This window comes from Podarcis vaucheri (assembly GCF_965113315.1).
Source record: "Podarcis vaucheri genome assembly, chromosome: 5".
In the NCBI taxonomy this organism is placed as follows: domain Eukaryota; kingdom Metazoa; phylum Chordata; class Lepidosauria; order Squamata; family Lacertidae; genus Podarcis; species Podarcis vaucheri.
The window spans coordinates 55,802,984-55,824,249 of NC_138763.1; the positions used below are offsets into that span (position 1 = coordinate 55,802,984).

At 40.1% G+C, this 21,266-nt stretch overlaps 1 protein-coding gene across 2 annotated transcripts in view; it reads left to right on the forward strand.

Moving 5' to 3' along the window:
* The window catches only part of PLPP4 (phospholipid phosphatase 4), a 92,612-nt gene extending 78,716 nt beyond the window's left edge, over positions 1–13,896 (forward strand). The window contains exons 6-8 of one of the 2 annotated variants that reach the window (XM_082222814.1): positions 3,184–3,354; positions 9,044–9,232; positions 9,595–13,896. In XM_082222814.1, coding sequence (XP_082078940.1) covers positions 3,184–3,354; positions 9,044–9,232; positions 9,595–9,644 — 410 coding nt within the window. In that variant the 3' untranslated portion in view covers positions 9,645–13,896. Of the gene's footprint in view, positions 1–3,183; positions 3,355–9,043 lie in introns of both variants that reach the window. The other variant, XM_082222815.1, reaches the window with a different exon arrangement.
* Positions 13,897–21,266: the final 7,370 nt, after the last annotated feature.

Here is a 21,266-nt window from a genome sequence, read left to right on the forward strand (position 1 = left end):
ACCTTCTGATCGGCAAGTCCTAGACTCTGTGGTTTAACCCACAGCACCAAATACAAAGGAAGTAGTAACCAATAGGATACCATTTGCTTCCTTCTCCATTTGCTTCCATTCACTTAAACTTTCCCTAAATTGCCAGTAGCCAAGAATGGGCATTGTACTTCTACAAAGGCATAATTATCGAGTACTGGAGTTTTGTTAACCCTCTTATCTTGCATGCATTGCTTCTGAAAACAAAGGCCAAAATGGCATTTGCTTTTGAAGCTTTTGGCACATTTCATCCCTCAAAACAAATGCATTTTTAATCACAGATTCAAATCGATGGCAAGTTCAGTTGGGAGGCTGATTGAGAGAGGTGTTTCATCTTTAGACAAGGCATAACTATAAATCTGTAAGGAGCTGCCATCCTGATGGAAATTGCAGCTGCTGATTCTTTTTCTGTGTAGAAATTGACCTTCATTGATGCTAAATGAAAGAAGGCATTATACCAAAGAAATGTTATGCCACAGAAAAGATTCACCCACTTTTCTGACCCCTTTGGAAATGTTCACGTGAAACAATCTCATGAGAATAGGCTTGCATGATGAAGTTTATGCTACATTTAGCACTGTGCATTTCCAACAGATCTTTTCAGAGGTGGGGCAAACCCCTAACAAGAGGGGTTTTCAGTAATTGCTCTGACTTAAATTGTAGTTTTGAAAACTGACAGCTTGTGCTCAAGGGACAATCTATTCACCAGCGCTCCCCCTAGGTTTTATCTTATAATTCCTATATGCCTTCATGCAAATCAGCTGCTGATGTGGTCTATGCATTTTGCTACTTCCAGTAACTGCCTTCCTTGCACCACATTGGGCTGCTGGTGCATCTTTGCAAGACTTTTCTGAAATCATCATGAGAGAATTTGGTATCTGGGCTCCCCCGTGGTTTTTGTTTCAAAGAGGTGATGTATTGGTGTGATTAAAGGCAAAAAGCAGCTCTTTAGTAATTGTGCACAAACGCTTGCAGGCTTCAAATTAGAGCCTGCTTTAAAAACCAACTATTATAATTTCAGCTAAAATTGCATCTTTATCTGTCTTGCACTGAAGTAATTATAATTTTTTTCCCATTTTGTATGGGAAGGTACGTACAGTGGGACAAGTGGAGGCCTGTGGCAAGTTTATAGAAATCAAATGTGTAAATTATTATATTTGAACTTGAATTTAATGGGGATTTTTCTTTAAGTGCTTTGCGAGCAATAACAGTAGCTATTCCATTTAAATTATCTCACATGCTCTATGTGTAAACACAACTTGGATAGCCAGAGAGCACCCTGTAAGCAATGCCTTTGAATCAAGTGAGAAATTGCATTTATTTTTCATATCTTGATTCCCACCTTTGGCAATGGAACCCCTTAATTAGAGTGGGAATCCTCACCGGTTATCCCAGGACCCTTGGAATTACCTTTTATAGACACACCAGAGCCAGCCTGAATAACCTGAGGACAAGGCATTACAAACCAGGCACAACAAAAGGATCTGCCCTAAAGACTGGTCTAGAAGCTGCTGTTGGTGCAGAATGGAGTGGCTAGGTTGCTAAGTGAAGTTACTTGCCATGATCCTGAGACACCGCTTTTAAAAGAACTGCGCTGGCTGCCAGTTTGCTGTCCACAGTCAGGTTTAATGTGTTGGTACTGACCTATAAAGATTAAAGCAGTTTATCTGATGAAATGCCTTCTCCAGTAGTGGATACTAGGGTGGAGTGGAGTGTAGATGCCCACCTGAATTACCAGCAGCTGGAAGAGGAAAAGTGGCAAGTAGTTTTGCTGTGCAAATGCACCGGTGGAGCCAATAAGGTGCTAGCTCACCCCACCAAGAGTTGCCATCCCAGCCCACCATTGATTACTGGCCCTCTTCCATATTGACCTGCTCTTTCACTAAGAACTTCTAATGAGGCCCTTGGAGGGTTGCCATGCGTCTGGAATTTCCCGGACAACCACAGAATACTGCAGTTGGAAACAGTATCTGGGCAGAAATCAGGGAAAATGTCCGGACGTATGGCAACCCATGTTGGCAGTCTTGTTTTTGCTGATTTTCCTTAAAAATAGCTCCAAAACAACCTGCTGAGGTCCATCCTGATGAGATCCAGCTCACAGCAAGCAGAGGCGAGGCCTTTTTGTTTTGGTGAAGTCCAGTGTACAGTGGTCCTCGGATTAAGTACTTAATTCGTTCCGGAGGTCTGTTCTTAACCTGAAGCACCACTTTAGCTAATGGGGCCTCATGCTGCTGCTGTGCCACCGCCGCCCAATTTCTGTTCTTATTCTGAAGCAAAGTTCTTAACCTGAGGTAATATTTATGGGTTAGCGGTGTCTGTAACCTGAAGCGTATGTAACCTGAAGCATATGTAACCCGAGGTACCACTGTATTGAACAACCTCCCCTCTGAAAAAAAGCAGGCACCAATGGTGCCTTGCTTTCAGAACCTGCTAAAAAAATTATTTATTCTCCCAGGCCTTCACTGGTCATTACTACCAGCTTACAGAGATTTGCATTGGTTTATAACTGATGCTGTATTGTTTGTTTTATTCTATTTTTATGTTTGTGTGGTGTTTTTTTTAAAAAAAGTAAGTGAATCACTTTGACATTTTTTTAAAAAGAAAGATGGTAGGGACATCTTTAAAATAAATAAATAATGTCAGCATCGCACATTACCTAAAGCCAATTACGTGTGCATCTTGATATATATCAGCCATATATGAATATTTACATAATGTTTACCAGAGTAACATTATGTAAATATTCACAAATGATTGAAATGTGTCATGATGTATCATGGGGGGGTTGGGGTGGGGAAGAGGTGAATTAAGCAATGCTGGTATTGATATGGAGGTGAATCTTTATTGCAATAAAACAGGAAGAAACTAGAATGTACCTAGGGGTTGTTGTAGATAAAAAAGATGGAGAAAATGTATGTCTCTAATAAGTCGTATGAGAGCAGATACAGAATAAGGTCTCTGAATACCAGTTGTTGGAAATCACAAGAGATCCTTAACGATGATGCACTGTGAGCTTAAGATCTCATCATTAGCTGTTTCTTCCCTGCAGCAAAAGGATTGGATTTCTAGATGCACAACTCTCTAAGCAGCCTCTTTGTATCATTCTGCTAACTCTCATCTGCTACCTGGTTCTACATTTTCTTTTTCCTTTGGCAGTTGCATTTTCAGGCCTTGGCTTCACCACCTTCTACTTGGCTGGGAAGTTGCATTGCTTTACCGAGAAAGGCCGTGGGAAAAGCTGGCGGCTCTGTGCAGCGATTCTACCTCTGTATTGCGCCATGATGATCGCTCTGTCACGCATGTGCGATTACAAGCATCATTGGCAAGGTGAGCCATGGGAATCTCCCCCTTATGTCAGTTGTCCATGCTCTTTGTCTTCTATAGTGATTCTTATCCATGTACTGCTCTGCTCTGATTCAGTATCCACACATAGGCTTTTTAAAAAAAAATACAATAAATATTTTAAATGAAATGCAGGGCAGAGGTAATTAGTTAAGGCTTTTTGACCCAGTTCATTTTTGTAATTGTAGGCTTGTAAGTGACATCTGTTCCAATTTCAGAATTGCTCTTCCATGAATAATCCAGCAGAGGCTCTGGCTTGTGGAACATTTTTGCCAATTTCCTCTTCCCCATCCCACTTCTCTTGTGACTCTGGGGGCTCTCCCAATCCTCTGGAACAGATTTTCCAAGGAAAGAAGGGTGTATGTAGGTTGGAAGGGAAATTGGTATTGATGGCAGTGGGCATCCAATAAACAGCAATTTACTCACAAGATCTCTGGCTACAAATTGGAAGCTAGATCTCTGGCTACAGGTCAGCAATTAGTTTAGCCAGTGTAAAACAGAACAGAGTTGGCAAGGGTCCAAGCTGTCCCCCATTCCACCTTACAAATTTTCTGACCCCAGGGTATTCCTTTGGAAATATATTTTTTTATTTACATAATAAAGTAGAAAGAAATGATGGTCCACTCTAACTGTTAGTTTACTGAGCCTACATGTGTCCATTTTTGTGTTATGTTTTACTATAGGTACTGATTTGAGGTACAGGCATGCATGTATTTGATTTACATCATCAAGTGTTATATCCAGGCATCATATGCTTAACTGTATTTTCAGGATGCTTCCTCTACTGCAGAAAGCAGAATCACTGTAGATTACATCTGTAGTTAACTACATAGATAAATACTGTATTTGTAACATCATACTATAGATGATATAACATTAACACAGTGAATCTAAAATATAGTGAATGTTTACATTCATATGAACATTAGCATCCCAGATGAATCTTATGCCCAGAATCTTAGAAATAAACAGATGGCTGTTAATAGACTCCTAAATGTGATTTGTCAGCATACACTGGTGTTTTTTTCAAGAAGTGTGGGAATGTATAACTATTTTCAGACACACACAAAAACCATTTGCTATAGTCAGCATTTGTGTCTGAATGTCTATGTTCTCTACATTTTGGGTGTTGCCTATTAATTCATTTTTTTTATAACCTATCTTAAACTTTGAAGGTCTGGGAGTAGATTATCCTCTGTTTTTGACAAGGGATTGAATAATTTTATCATCTGGTGTTTTGATCCAGCTCTGAGTCATTGAAAATGAATCCTTTAATAGCTTTAAGGTTTCATTTTAAGATAATATAGAAAAAGGAGAAGAAACCCAGTTTGTTTAAAGGTAGTCAGATAACAGTCCTGCAACTCCCTAATAAATGCACCAAAGGTTTATAAAAAGACCCATTGAATACAGTGGGTCTTGCATCCGGATGAGCACGTAGAGGGTGTGTTGGAAGGCTCTTGGGGATAGTTCAGTGAAAACTATTTCAGAATTCTACTCACACAAGAAGTCTTCTCTTAACCTCATATCATGACCTGAGAGTGTGTTGTCAAATTCATAGATATTATGTTGTAGAATATGCTTTCCCCTGATCTGCTATACAGGGCATGTGATGTGTTCAGAATGCGTATGTGTGTGTACCTGTGGGTATGCATATGTATATGTGTAAAAGGCAAAACTATTCCGAAGGCTGCTGTAGAGGTAAGTCTGGAAGTATGTGCTTAAGAAATCTGCTGTGCCAAAAGCCAGAATTATTCATGGAATGAAATGTGTGCTGTGAGGTAGATAATTACAGGAGCGTTTTCTGTATGGTGGAAATACACTGTACCCAAGGGGATTACTGCTATGTCCATTACGGCTGTCTATGCTTGTCTTTGAAGTTTAAGGAGGTAGAACAGGGAAAACTCTGCTGGCTTTTTGATGGGAACCAAGGACTGTATTAACAACATGTTTTTCTGCAGGTGGCCTTAGCACTTACCTAAAAGGACCACGTCCAGAATGGGGAGACTTAAATGACTCAGTAAAATGCAGCTACTGGCTTTGTTGCTCAGTCATTGTCTCTTATGATGAGAGGAGACAGGCAATTGTGCTGAATTACTTGTGATAACAGCCTTTATTGCCCAGTGGGGAACAAACAGGGACGATCAGCATAACATATGGGACACAGGTACTGTATGTGAAAGGCAAATAGGACAGCCATACACTTAAAAAGTCATATATATGTTTGACTAAATTAATATGATGAGCTGCTTTCCACTCTAATGGGAAAGCATAGCATACTGGTGGAACGATGGCAGATGAACTTGCTCCATTATGAATTCCAAGCAGGTCGGTAATTACTTTTAACAAGGTTTTCCACCCTCCTTTTCTTTTCTTAAAAAAAGACTGCAATTTATTTTCCCAACAAGGTACACAGAAATAATTATAATGGATAAAAGGCTACTGAGTGTCAAGCATTAAATCTGGCCTAACAGCCTATTCCTTGTGACATCCTTTGTGTATTTCCGTACTGGAGAGATAAAAAAAGAAAGTAAAATAATTCTGAGGCAGTTCCAAAAAGTTCAAAGTCACAGGCCCTTCCCTTTGAGGTGGGGGATTGGGGAAATGGCTTTCTAGTTTGCCAGCTGCTAATGGAAGCACCACAAAGAAGAGAGAGAAGATTGGGGTTGCATTCAGGTTCTGCTTTCAGGCTTTTGTTTTTAACGTCTTATATAGAACTTAATTGACAAAAATCTCCAAGTGGATTATATAAAAAATATAAAATATTCATTAACTACTCATAAAATGATATGTTGAAAAAAAGCAAAATGACTTAAAATTCATGCAACAGTGGAAACACACCTGTGCAAGATGAGGTATTTTCATGCAAGATGGGGAAAGCATGCTCATCAGGGTGTTCAAATTAAACTCTTGGCTTTCCATGGGTATCTGGCTGGCCACTGTGAGGGAATTGCTGGATTAGAGCCAGCAGTTCTTCTTATGTTCTTAGGTTTCTGATTATCCTACACATTAGTGTTAAGTTGATTGCATGAAATAGTTGCTCTATATGTGTGTCCCCCAAAATGTCTCTTGTTTTATTAGTTGCACAGGTGAATGTGTGTGTGTGTGTGTGTGTGCAAGTGTAATTCTTCAAGTATCCTGGGGCTCACTGTTTCACATTCCTATGTGGTTGTCATTGGCAACCTTAGATGCATACAGCCCTCTTGAATACAAGATGATACCCAATATTTGCTTGTGTTAAATTTGTTTTATCTTCTTTGGGACACCATTTATTTTCATGGGAGGGAAGAAAGAAGATTCTCTTGATAGAGGATGGGGGAGAAGTACTGCATGCTAATTATAATGAGGGCAGAATGCAAATGGAGAAAAATAAATAGATCTTGGTTATTTAGTGACAGGGCACTATAAATTCTGTGTAGGAAGTTTTAAAAGGCTGAGGGTAAAGACTATAAACATGAAGCCATGTATTTAAATAGATTTCTTTTGCATTTCCTTGTGGAAAGCAGTCATGCAATTAAGAAACAAGAACAAGCACTAATATCTTGGTTAAATGTCCTGGTTTTATTGTGTCAAAAATAATAAAAGTAGCAATAAGTAGCTGAAGCCCCTCATTTGAGTGCACACATAGGTGCAAAGGAGTTTAATAAAGGTGGAACAAATGGGTGATAATGCCCAGAGAGAGGGTGTTAGTCATCAATATCAATTAAAACAAATATGCATTGTTCAGCATGGATGTTGTTGTTTTGCTCTAATTGCTTGATAGAACAAAGTATTAGTTTCCTCTAGTGGTTTCAAATAATGAACAAGTTTGAAGTTGGATGCAACCTTGTAAATCTATTCAAATTACAGTTGCTTGGAAATTACCTGGGTTGGTCTTAAAAGGCACAAATTTCATTTACTTAACACCAATGTAATAGCAACAGCATAACCCAGTACAGTCGCACCTTGGTTTTCGAACAGCTTAGTTCCCGAACGTTTTGGTTCCCAAATGCTCTAAACCCGGAAGTGACTGTTCCAGTTTGCAAACTATTTTTAGAAACCAAATGTCTGACGGGGTTTCTGTGGCTTCTGATTGGCTGCAGGAGCTTCCTACAGCCAATCAGAAACTGCACTTTGGTTTCCGAATGTTTTGGAAGTTGAACGGACTTCCGGGACAGCTTCCATTTGGCTTCCAATGTACGACTGTACTTATGTGATAACTGGTTTTGCTGCATGGAATGACTGTCATAGACCAGCTTTAATAATGAAGTGTTTTCAAGTCATTATACTATCCACATGGCAATTGTAGTTGTTACTATTAAAGTGAATATGTGGAATTGTTAGCACCAGCACTAGTCATTAAAGATCATATGTTTAACCAGAGTGGTGATTCTCACTTAACCTTTGCTTTTCAGGTCGATAGCATTTCCAGATAATAGGCTTCATAACAACATGATATAAACCCCAAATTAGTCTTCTGCCACTGCTAATAATCACACTGAAATTGTATATGAACCCTCTGTGGGTTTCGTTTCTCTTCAGCCTCTCTGTTGCCATCCGCCAAGATTTGGAGTGTGAATTTCAGCAGTGAGGAGTCTGCTGCACGTGTGTAAGCTCCTTACATGTTTTAGAACAGGGAAAGCTATTGTAGTGCTCTCCAGATGCTATGAACTACAACTCCCATAAGCCACAACAACCCTGGCCATGAGTCAGGGATGTTGGAAGTTGAAGTCCATAACATTGGGTTGCCTACCCCAGCTTTAGAATCCTTATATATTTAAATACAGCAAATTGGGGCTCTAATATATGCAGGAAGCATACATGAGTGTAACAGGCTCTTGTAACAGTGTAATTCACACTGTTACACTGAATGTAACTGTGCAGAAGCTTGCCTTTTAATATGTAGAGGACAGCGCTGGAGGGCATTGGGGGCAGGGAGGCAGTTACCCCAGCTTCCTTCTCTATGTAATATCAATCTTGTAGGGAAAGAAATATCTGAAGACGGATTCTCTGGGTACAGTTTCTTCTTCTGACTATCGAAAGTTGACCAACGAAACTAAAGTGTAAGAATTTTGCAGCTAAAGTATTCCAGGTCCCCTTTAATACAGAACATGTTGGTTAACCAAAATCAAACACGTGTGATTCCTACTTTTCTTAATGTGTGTTGCTTGTTTCAGTTGACTTACTGAATATAACAAGATGATCAAAATAAAAACCCTAGGTGATAACTAACATTAAAGCCAGAAAAGTTTCTACCAAATCGGGGGGGTGGGGTGGCTGACACTTGTGTTTTACTAGACCCCAAGCTCCAACAGGAGCAAGGCATTAATCAAACAATTAATTTTAATGTGCGGACATGTTGCCTCTGAGCAGAGCATAGGATTTTGTTTTGAGGACCGGAACCAGGTGAGCTTCTACATTTTTTAAAATCAGCCTCTGGTCATTCCAAGCTGATTTCATTTCAGCAGTGCAGTTTAAGAAGACAAGCTATTTTGTCGTGAAGATTCTTCAGTGCCCGCTGGTGTGGTGGGGCAGAGCCACCAAGCCACCCTCCGCACACTAACTGCGCTATTCCCCTATCTGAAGTGGTGGGAAGGCCGTAGTGAGTTCATGCGATATCTAATTTGGGGGCTCTTTCCCTTTCCTGTAATATAAGACTTTTTAGCAAATATTGTTCTCCTTTCCCTCCCACATCTAGATGCCTTTGTTGGAGGGGTCATCGGCCTCATGTTTGCTTACATTTGCTACAGACAACACTACCCTCCATTGGGTAACCTGTCTTGTCACAAGCCTTACGTCAGTCTGCTTGCTCAGACCGTGCTGAAGAAAGAAGAGGCGCCCACAGTGGATAATGCAACCAGCCTGCCTCTGGAAGGGATAACAGAAGGTCCGGTATGACTAATACACATGCAGGATGAACTTCTAGCCCTTTCATACATTCCGCCAATCCAAACTGGTCTCTCTGCATAACAAATGTCTCTTAAACAGCTGTGATTCTGCCATACCCCCCCTTACTTTTCCATATCCTTTTCTTTCCCCTCACACCCCTCTGTCCTGTGTTTCCCACACCCTCCGTTCCATGCAAAAGCAATGATTGTTTAAGGGGACAAATACAGAACTAAGATCCGTGAGACGCCGCTCATGATTACTAATCTCTATTTACATGGCACTTCCAGCGTGCAGAGTGCTAGCTTATTCATACTTACCAACAGCCGTCTGAGGCAGGTCATTATTATTCCCATTTTATAGATGGGTGGCAGAGGCTGGAAGAGAATGTGTTGCTCAAGGCCACCCAGTGAACCTGTGGCTGAGCTAGAACATGGATCCGGACCAACTCTTACTCGGATGGACCATATCGACTGCAAAGGGATTAAATATCTTCTGCTAAGAAGTTAAAGGCATTCTGAGCTGTGATTGACACCACACCTTCTTTTCTGAAGGCATTCAACATGTATCAAAAAGGTTTATTTCTTTTATGTCTCATAACTCTGTATGCGGTTACAAGAGCATTCTGCGTGTCTCCTGGTTGTCTAACACGTAGCAGTGCAAATATCTTTGTGCCGCCCATCAAGTCTGGCAGCGTTCTTCTGTGCTGACTATAATGAAATGATGGTTTTAAATATACAAAAGAGCAAGAGCTGGAGGAGGCCAAGATTGCAGGCATCAGTCATTCCTGAGCAAGATGTCCACAGCACAGTTATGCAAAGACCTTGGAACTCTCAGCTGGCAATAACGTATATTGATAGGATCACTTGGACACTCTTAATATTAACACATTAGCGGAACGTTTTTTTCCCTTTCCCTTGAGAGCATAATTTACATTCAAGCTGAATAACTCATTGCCAAACAGCAACTTGTAGTCCTTTTTTTAAAGTAACAAAACAACCTAACACCGAAAATATCCTGAATTGTGAAGGTGAAAAAAACAACACATTTTTGTGAATATGTGAGCTAGAGTCACATTAGTTTAATGGGTTTTCCTTCCTTTGTTTATTTGCTGGGGGTTTTAATAGTTTGCCATTCATGGCAATCTGTTTTTGGGAAGATTGACTCTCCCTGTCCCCACCAACGCTATATTAACTTGTGTTATCTTCTGCATCTGCAATTCTGAATCTAGCACTTTCCCAAGTACCTTGTTTGCATAGCTGTCAATATTTCCCCTTTTTAAAGGGAAATTCCCCTTATTCCGAATAGGATTCCTCGCAAGAAAAGGGAAAAGTTGACAGCTATGCTTGTTTGGGAGGCTGCTGTTATATTAGTACAAGTGCATGCATGGGAGAGTGTGGGTGTGTGGCAGCACTCAGTGGCATATATGTGAACAATCGTAAACCTCATTTCAGAAGTCTGTGGCAAAAAGCGAGGACTCCCAGCCGAGCATGCTGCTTTGGTGAACTCCATAGGGACCCTTCACTCGTGTGCAGCCTTTCGCTTATGCAAGGTTGTTGGCAGTGTTCAAAGTATGAACTAGCCCACTGTATTTTGATAAGTACCTCAGGCTGTACCTCAGATTCGTGAACCTGCTGTGATATTTCACAGGTGTGCACAAGACTGCAGCTACTGACACAAAGGTTTATATCCTGTTCATTATTCCATCAGCCCCTCTTCAGATTTCAGATATCTCAGCAAAAACTTACAAAGTCACTGGCCACTGTTTGGTGTGGTGAATAACAAGGGTGACTCAAGGGAGATTTTTCTTTCTTCAGTCCCTCATTGCACACTGCGCACCCAGTGTTGGGAGCAATGCTCACAGCCTCAGGACATGAATACAACCACGTGGTCCAGGTTGCTGCCTTGAGCATCTTTTCCCCAGTCTAGTTAGGGATGCATTGGTGAAGGTCTCTGCCACCCTTACAGGAGCGGAGCAATTATGTAGCATATCCACATTCATTAATCTTTCCCTCCTTTATTTCTTCTTCTTCCATTAATTCTTTGTGCAAGTGTCATACTGCAGTGAAATCATGTCCCTTTTGATGGCAGAAAGAAAAACATGCCGCTGAAATCTTTATAAAAGCGTATTAGGGAAGAAGATGTTTTATGTAATAATCTGACAATGGGATTTTTTGGTTTGATCAGCTAGCTGGACTAACGGAGGCTGCTTTGATCAATGCTACCCATTATGGTGCTTTCAACTGGAAGGGATTGCTACCATAGCTATACTTACACCTAATGTGTGCCTGATGGACTATGCATTGGCCTAGTCTGTAATTTAACAAGCTCACATCCCCCTATAAAAACTGAGCATTTTCTTTGCCCATTTTTTCCTTTTTTGCGGGGGGTCAGGGGTTACCTGAAGGAAGTGATTGTTGGTTGACAACTATGATTTTTTTGGGTCAGAGGTGAGAACAGATAAACCCCCCTTTTTAAAATAGATCCATTGCACACAGTAAAATAAAAAAAAATACCCGGAATGAGGATTGTATATACTGAAAAGATACAATAAATTTGAATCACATTCTTTTAAAAGCCCTGTAGAATTTAATAGGAAGAGACATTTGTGTTCCTGTGTGTGTTTTTTATGTAAATATATTGGGATGTAAAATATACTGTGGAGATATGGATCTTACACCTCTGTATGTATGAGAGAAAAGGAAATTATGAATGGGTGGAAAGTCAGAATAGTATCAGGATTCACTTTTCCTGAATATGCAATGACATAACTTTTGTCTACCTTATAGGGTTTGGGAAGTTTTGCAGTATTTCCCCCAATGATCAGATACTTACATATACTCTGAATCACTTGTCTTTACTGTCTTACTAGTGAAATTTTCACAATGGTCCTAGATCTATATTTTTGAGAGAGAAAAATTCTTACAGAATGAATTCTGTTATAGAGGTGCTCTAATTTTTTTATTCAGACATCTGTCTATGCATGAAACAAATTGTTCAAAACCTTAGTATGTTATATGTGCCAACTGTGGTTGGAGGAGGGACAGTGGGAATGTCCTGAAGAACACCCAAAGCCTTTGTCATGGGAACCGGCCTTTAAGCAGGAGGCGTTGCTGAAGTTGCCCTGGGCTTTAAAAAGCTTTCCAGAAGGTTTAGCTGCTCCTGTGCCTTCAGGTGTCCTGGTGAGACTAGTAGATCAGGCACAAGGTTTCTCTCCAAAGGTCTGTTTTCCCTGCTTCGTTTCCTTTGAGGCTGGCCCCAATCTGCTATTGTACTACCCATACATGCCCTCCACCAATGTCACTATATTTGGGATAAAAACTGAAAGTTGCTGCACTGGCACATCTCAAGTTTCTAAACCAGGTGGAGCTTTGGAGGCTACCAAGTCAAGTTGACTGTATGGGAAACTTCAGGCCCAGGAGGCAAATGCAGCAATCTAGGCCTCTCTGTCTGTGGCCCTTGAGACCCCCTCTAGGCCATACATCCCCAAAGCCACATGCCTCACCAGGCATGTTCCTTGAGTGTTTTGACTTGGCTGAAATATGTAATTGACCTCTGATAATGCGTCTTGATGGAGGATCAAGAGAGGTGTGTTAGTGTGAAGAAGCTAGCATACTGTATGAAGGTAAAATTCATGCTTGTTGCTCTTACCACTTTTGCCACTGATATGTGGCCCCCAGAAGGTTGCCCAGGTCGGTGAATGTGGCCCTCAAGCTCTGGCTTAATCCATATGTTTTTTTGAAAAAACTTCTCATGGTGGCCCAGTTTACAGGAACAAACTGAACATGGTGTCCATTTCAAAAGCAAGAATGCAACCTCTTGTAGCAAGCCATTTGTGCACCACAATTCACTATGCAGAGCATTTGACTTCCACCGTACCATTCCAAGCTCTTTTCTGTGGCTTGCAGTGTCAATGGCAAAATTGGCCTGGTCACTATGTAGAGCAGCTTCACTCTGCTGATTTGAATGTAGCCACTGTTCCAGTATGCATTTGGATCTTGGCTTGATTCACATAATGATGTTAAGGTATCATCAATCATTCTTAATTTTCCTCATAAATGTTCCCTCTTCCATAACAAAGCTGCCTTCCTAGTTTCCTCTCACAACAAGACTGAATGTTTCTAAGTGATGCATTAAATGCATTTCGTTCTGCCTAATTCTTAAAAATGAATGAAATACATAGGCTCTCCTCCAGAATGTTGTATGAACTCACCATGTCTTGGAAGAAGACATCCTTTCCTCCTCCAGCCATTTCCACCCATTTCCTTAAGATATAATTAGAAGACTTGCCAACCATTAAATGAATCCCGGCTAACCAGATTATAGAATGTGGCATTCAGTGCCACAAAAATATATCTATACTGCTAGATAAATAGTTGGGAGAGAGTTTGCAATGCGGCAAAAGAATGAAGTGTATTTAATGGAGGTAATTACACTGAGGGCCATAAAAGAATCCATGTAAAAGCTTTTGATTTTAATGTAATTAAAATTTACTGAGGATGTAATGATGTAAACCTTACGGAAATATCCAGAAGAGCTGCAGTTACTAGTGCAAGATGGTGAGGAAAAGGCATTTTTGTGGATCAATGTCTTTTTAATTTTGTGCTTTTAATGTGAAGGAAATGTAAATGCTGTAATGCACCAATAAAAATGAACTTGAATGTGGGAACTTTGTACATTGTGATGCTGTAATTTTTATTTTGTTGGCAAGAGACTTGGCTTTCTAAGCCTTACTGACTTCTGAATGTTTATAATGTTGTCAAGTAGCTGTCATCAAGCTGGTATTGGGAAGTACCCACGGTTGTCTCACAAAGGAAATGCTGTCTGTAATATTCCTTGAATCCCTAAATGATCTTATTTCTTTCCTTTTTATACAACTTCCACAATCCAATTTTCAGCTTCATTCATGTTTACCTCTCTACGTTCTGCCAGGAGAAACTGTGGTTTCTGTGATGCATGTGAGAGCAACTGATAGCATATGATGCACGGAAGATTCTGTGCATCAAAATGTTTGGCTTAGCAGAGAAGGTATATTATGTCCTTTAACTGAAAGCAAGTAGCATCACATTCATAGGGCCTAATCAACTCAGAGCAATAGATGCCCAGGTGACTTTGAATTATAGCTTCAGGGGAAAATGGAGAGAAAAGAAAGCCAGTAGACTATAAACCAGGTTTTTAACACAGCTGCCTGGTTCAGTGGACACATTCAGGTTCTGGGTATCTGTTTCTCTGGCAGTGAAACATGAATTATGATTCAGTCTTCTGCTTGTTTTTTTTAAAAAGCAGAAGATGCTACATTTTGGCTTCATTCATCCTAGCCCTGTTGCTGGTAAGTTGGTAGAAGCGGAAAACGCATAGAATAATTACAGGACAGTAGAGATTTGTCTCTAGTTTTGCATCTGTTTAATTTAGCACAGAGATAGCCTATGTGGCTCCCTCCAGACATTGCAGACTCCAACTCCTATCAGCCTCAGTCAGCATAACTAGTGGTTAGGGCAGATGGAAGTTGTGTCACAAAGCAGATGGAGGGCACCATATTGACTACCCTTAATGTATTATTATTATTATTATTATTATTATTATTATTATTATTATTAATTTCAATTTATACACCGCCTTATACCCTATATAATTGGTCATGGTTGGGGGACCTATTTCCCTTCAAGTTTTTCTCGACTACAACTCCCATCATCCTCTATTATTGGCCATCCTAGTTGAGGCTGATGGGAGTATGAGTTGATGATATCTGGAGAGCCATAGATGCCGTACCCCTGATCAATAGTTTTGATAAAGCTACTGCTATATTTACAAAGCACTTATTATAGCTTCAGGCAATCCAACTGCACAATTTATTTATTTTTGATAAGTGGTTCCCACATTCTCAAAGCAGTCCTTTTTTGTTCCTAATTCTTATCCCTTATGCACAATAAAAATTCAACCGTAGCTATATTACACAATATTTTCTTGTTGGCAGCCATCAATGCATACTGAAATGACAATGTGTACATAGGCAGAATTTGTCTTCTGTGCATATAATAAGAACTCACTCAAAGAGAGCTTTTGGCAATCAGCAGATTTGTGCTATTTCATACAGTGGTACTCAGTGCATTGGATAGCTGGTCAGATAACTGTGAGTAAAGTCTGGTTTAGTGGTATCATTTAAATTTGTATTTCTAGGTTCACAGATATTAGTCTTGCAAGCATACAATACTCACCTGAAATATAAGGTAAGGATTATATATCCCGACATGTAATAGAAGCAGCCAATAGTAGAGGCAAGAAGTGATGGCAAACTGAAGGAGGAAAGGGAACACACAGTCTCTCCCCCTACAGCTGTTCTGCTGCAAGGTGTAAGGTACAATAATTGGCGGGAAGATTATTTTTGAGCCAATCCAGTTTAATCTATCACTAGTATTAAGATGAAGCCAATATGCTTTTTGTGTGTGTATGTGTGTGTATGTGTCAAAATTCTTAATGAATTTTATTAGTATTTTCCACACAATAACAACACGAAAGATATCAAAAAATAATAATACACATTGTTATACAAGCCAATATGCTTAATATACAAGCCAATATGCTTGTATGAATCTCACAAGAGAAATTTCACTACTCTTATACTCATTGGATTTCTCCCAAAATCCCTTGCCTGCAAAGTTGCCTTGAAGGTTGACCATTCTGAAAGTCAGACACAGAATCTGTACTATGGAGCCTCAATTCCTTGGAGATGGCTCTGTGGGGGTGATGTCAAATAACATGTAATAAATGAATGGGAATTTCTGTCACTTTGGGTAATTTCAGACCTGGAATACTGATTTGAAACAAAACGTATGAAATAGGTAAGCCTTTTGGTGCCAGTTTGTTGTGGCTAACCTGTGGCAGATGAGTATTTTCTTATATAGCTTAAATTTATATTTTGAGACAAAATGGTCTGGAGTTATCATCATCATCATCATCAAACCTTTTATTGGCATCACATACAAACATCCATAGTAAATCAATACAGAATTACCACCTCCCCAATGTCACAGAACATTTATCAAATGAAAAGAGGCAAAAAAGTCTAACGTTACAGCTCTAGGTCTCCAGGGAGATCAGACGTCTGCAATGTGTTTCTGCGACAAAAAAACAAATAAAGATATTTAGCCACTAATTTGGTGAGCTCCTGATCATTCCCCAGTAATAGAAAATGTATGACCTCCAACTCTGGTTTCCATTTGGGGATGCAAAGTTGATCTAGAAACCGCTGGCGGAGATCAGCATATAGTTTACATTTAAGAACCATGTGAGTAAGAGTTTCCAGCAAGTGGTCTTCACATGGGCATATTCTTTCTCCTTCCACCATTCCCGAGAACCTACCCCAAAGGAGGTTTGATGGGTTTGAATTAAACCTGGCAGAAATTCAAGATAATTATAATTAGTTTCATGTGCCCCAGAAAGTTTAAAGTAAAGAGGGGAAACATGTTTTCTCTGCTGCTGCTGTTGTTGTTAGTTCCTGGAGTTCAATGTCCCACAACCTAGTTTTGTTATAGCCTTGGCAGATGGTGGAGGCATCGATTGCAAAAAGTTCCATTGACAGTCCAAGTTGCTGTACCTTTATGTTCAGCTGTTGTAGCCATGGGGAAAGAAGTCTGACAAGACTTTGCTGAGGAGAGGATCTTTGTCTAATGTGAGGTAGATGTTTAACTAACATAGAAGAAATCTCGCCCAGGCAACGGTCTCTACCTTATGTTGACCGTCTGGAGTTATGGTGCAACTAGTTATATCATTTTTCCTAAGAAGATGAATGCCTGAAAATGGTCTTTAATAGATTCTAGTCACTGCTTGAAATAGCGGTCAATGGTGATGATGTCCTAGGGTAAGTTACAGCAATATAAATACAGCATTAAAAATGGTTTAAAATAAATTTCAATCAAACCTAGAAAGTGTCCTAAAAATATGTCTCCCAAGGTGTCAGAGGCCCAGGGTGAAGAGGTGTCAGCCACATCTAAGGAGTGAGCCAGTAAGTTCCTGAGAAATGTAGAGGTTAAGAGAAGAAGATCAAATGGAATAATATGAGGCATGAGAAAAAAGGAACTCCCTGTGAGGAGAATAAAGAGGGGGGAAAGCGTCTGAAGGGACTATGGGAGTGCTGGCAACAGATCCAAGAACATTTTCAGTATCAACTGGAGTCACTGCCAGAGGGGAGAACAAGCCTCCAGAGGAAGGATATCTTAAGAATGAAGAAACAAATGTAGAAGTATAAAGATGAGCTCTGTGACCCACTTAATACTCAGTTGTAAACGTCAGGATGGAGTTATGTCTTGAATATCACCAGGAGAATATAAAGTGATCTGGAAAGAATCAAAGGAGGGAAGGAAAGTCAATGTTTTGATTGCTTAATTCATTATTAGAATGTATAAAATGTAGCAGAATTTTAGTCACAGCCACTCAGGGCCAAAGTATATGATATGTTAAATTCGTGAATGCAATAAACCTGTCTTGATTTTTGTTATTTGAAAAACATCCACCAGGGGTAGGGAAATGATGCTCCCCAATGGCAGCTTTTCTACCCAGCCAAATAGCAGCTACAGGGGAGTCCCCCCCCCCGCTTTTTCATTTTTTTATCAAGACCACCGGGACAAAGGATCAGCCTCATCCCTGTGCAAAATAGCCCTGATCCTTATCCTCACCCCCACTCCAAACAGCTGCTATTTAAATAAGGAAAATCAGAGACATTAAATGCATTCTTGTCTAGTTGGACAATTATTTATTATTAATACAATCAATTTATTTCCTTTCCCACCATAAGGCTAATGTCTCTATTGGATGATTAAAAAGCTCTCGCCATCCTCATTAGGTAGCAATTGTAAATATTGTCCATAGAAAACCCCAAGAAAATAAATGTTATGTCCTTGGAGAAATCTTCCCAGTTCCATCTGAACACAAATGTCATAATATGATGTTTTCAGTGCAACATAAAAACCTGGTAAAGCTCTCCCTACTGAGCTCCACAAAGGAGACTATTACGCTGATCCTACTGACATTTTAATGGGGGGGGGGGGAGTTGAAAATAAAAACGTACATTTGATTTTTTTAAAAAATATTTATTTTCTCCCTTGGGAACAGAGTACCCAAGCAGGATGAAACATTTAAATGTAAAGTATTTGGTTTAAATTGCTACGTACTTGGAGATTCTGTCAGCCATTTTCTGCTGGAGAGAGCCACTGCTGCTCATATCTGATGTGCTAGCACACTCTTAACTACCCAGCTTTTTCCTCCAAAACAAATACAGTGGTACCTCAGGTTACATACGCTTCAGGTTACATACGCTTCAGGTTACAGGCTCCGCTAACCCAGAAATAGTGCTTCAGGTTAAGAACTTTGCTTCAGGATGAGAACAGAAATCGTGCTCCGGCGGCGTGGCAGCAGCAGGAGGCCCCATTAGCTAAAGTGGTGTTTCAGGTTAAGAACAGTTTCAGGTTAAGTACAGACCTCCAGAACGAGTTAAGTACTTAACCTGAGGTACCACTGTACCTCAGATAGAACATGAACCTCCTTCTTTTCTTTAAATGGTTTATCTACAATATCCCCCATTTTATCTTTGTAAGGGAGCAAGCTACTGAATAGGAACCTGGTCTATGACTGGTGAAGAAGAACACAAGGTGAGCCCTCCTGGATCAGACCAAAGGAAAATCTAGTCCAGAGAAGCCCACAGGCAGATTGTGATGGCAGTTCTTCAGTGCCTAGTCTTCAGCTGCCTCTGGTCCTTGGGGAAGTACACAGCCATCATGAGCAGTAGCCAATGACAGCCATGTCCTCCACAAATTTGCCTACTGCGCCTAGGGATGGACGAAAAATGTAACTCAGTATGCATCTAAAGCCAAATCTATCAAATTTGCACTTTACAAAACAGTGCACAAATGGAAACACATCTATCCTTCAAAATTTGCACTTATCTGAGTTTTATGATACAGTTCCCCAACCAAACTACTTTTTACAGAAATACATATATTTAGGGAAAGTGTGGGTAGAAATGAAGATATTAGTGGAAATAACTCACACCAATGCATTATATTAGGGGAATTTGCTTGTAAAGATTTGTACATTGATCCACAGAAACATGCATTCATTAGGAGAAATTTGCACTAAAACACTGATGAAATTTCATGAGGATTTTTTTTAAAAAATCAAATATCACTGCAAAATGTGGAGAACTGAATTTAAGATTGTAAGAATGAAAAACAGAAGGAGCCAAAAATGGCACATTCTTCTATCCCTAAGTGTGTCGAACTCATAGCTGTCAACGTTTCCCTTTTTTTAAGTGAAATTCCCTTATTCCGAATAGGATTCCTCGCAAGAAAAGGGAAAAGTTGACAGTTATGGTCCAACTGTTCTTCCATGCTACTAAGTGTTTAAAGAGGAATATAGGAGAGACCAAGATAGGTTTTGCCCATTTAAGATTCTGATTCTAAGACTGGGAAGCCATTTCTCTACCATAGAGAGAAGGTAGCTATCTCCCTCCAAAGATTATTCCACCCATCTGGGAGTTATAAGAAGTGTTTGGAATTTGTAGCATTCTAGCAGTTGTGAAACGACAGGTCCAGATGAGCTCATTTCCTCCACGTATACGAGCAGAAAATGTTCTAATGAAGCTAGCATTATGTATCCACCTAGCTTCCCTTTGGATATTGAAACAGAAGCACTTCAGGAAAGAAATACCTCTATGAACATATGTCTCCGCTTCTGTAAATCTCCTCGGCTGAGAAAATATTTGCTTGCTGGAGAAATTAGCACCAACTACTGATTACTTTATTCACAGGAGCTGCTGCCAGCTACATATTAGGAACAAAAATACTTCTTTCTACAGATGTTCCAGTGCTGTCTCAGTTTCCTTTCTGTTTCATGTCAAGAAGTTACCAAACGCTCAGTTGTTAATGGTATGTTATGTACATCCAAGAATACTATATTAGGGCTACAATCTTATGCCAATGCCTATCTTATCTTATCTAAATATTATGTAAATATTTTCAGTGGCCCAAATAGATGGAAGATAGAAAAAACATACATCTTGATTATATGGGAGGAACAATTTTATTAGCTGTAATATGCTTTGTTGAGTCATCTCAAACACACACACACACACACACAACTGGGGAGACCCAACCGGAGTCAATTCGTTGCAGTGCTAATGTTTCGTTTAGGCTTTAAAACTCCTATACAGTAAGGAGCGTTTTGGGGAAAGGTTTATGCGGGGGCGGGGGGGTCTCACCGGAAACTTTACCGTACTCCAAAACTTCACAAATCCAAAATATATTAACTTCAGATATTGAGGTCCAGCGCCGAGGGCCTTCTGGCGGTTCCCTCATTGCGAGAAGCAAAGCTACAGGGAACCAGGCAGAGGGCCTTTTCGGTGGTGGCGCCTGCCCTGTGGAATGCCCTCCCATCGGATGTCAAGGTGATGGACAACTACCTGAAATTCAGAAGACATCTTAAGGCGGCCCTATTCAGGGAAGCTTTTAATGTATGATATTTTAGTGTTTTTTGGTTTCTGTGGAAGCCGCCCAGAGTGGCTGGTGAAACCCAGCCAGATGGGCGGGGTACAAATAAATTATTATTATTATTATTATTATTATTATTATTATTATTATTATTGCTCCCAGTTCTGTAGGCCCTAGAATAGGCATAGGCAAACTTGGCCCTCCAGATGTTTTGGGACTACAACTCCCATAATCTCCAGCTAACAGGACCAGTGGTCAGGGATGAGGGGAATTGTAGTCCCAAAACATCTAGAGGGCCGAGTTTACCTATGCCTGCCATAGAACTTTGGAGCTTGTGATCAAGCAACGATATTGTAAGCTCCCATTAAGCTTCCACAGCTGTTTGATTTTCATTTGCTAAAGGTACCATGAAATGTGACATTTGAAAAGGAAGATGGGATAGAAAAGGCACCGTCTTTCTCCACTCCCTCAGGACGGTCTTTGTCCTAATGAAATGATACCTCAAGTCCTATTGCATGAAATGTAGTCACTCGGTAAAATAATTAGTGTGTGGGT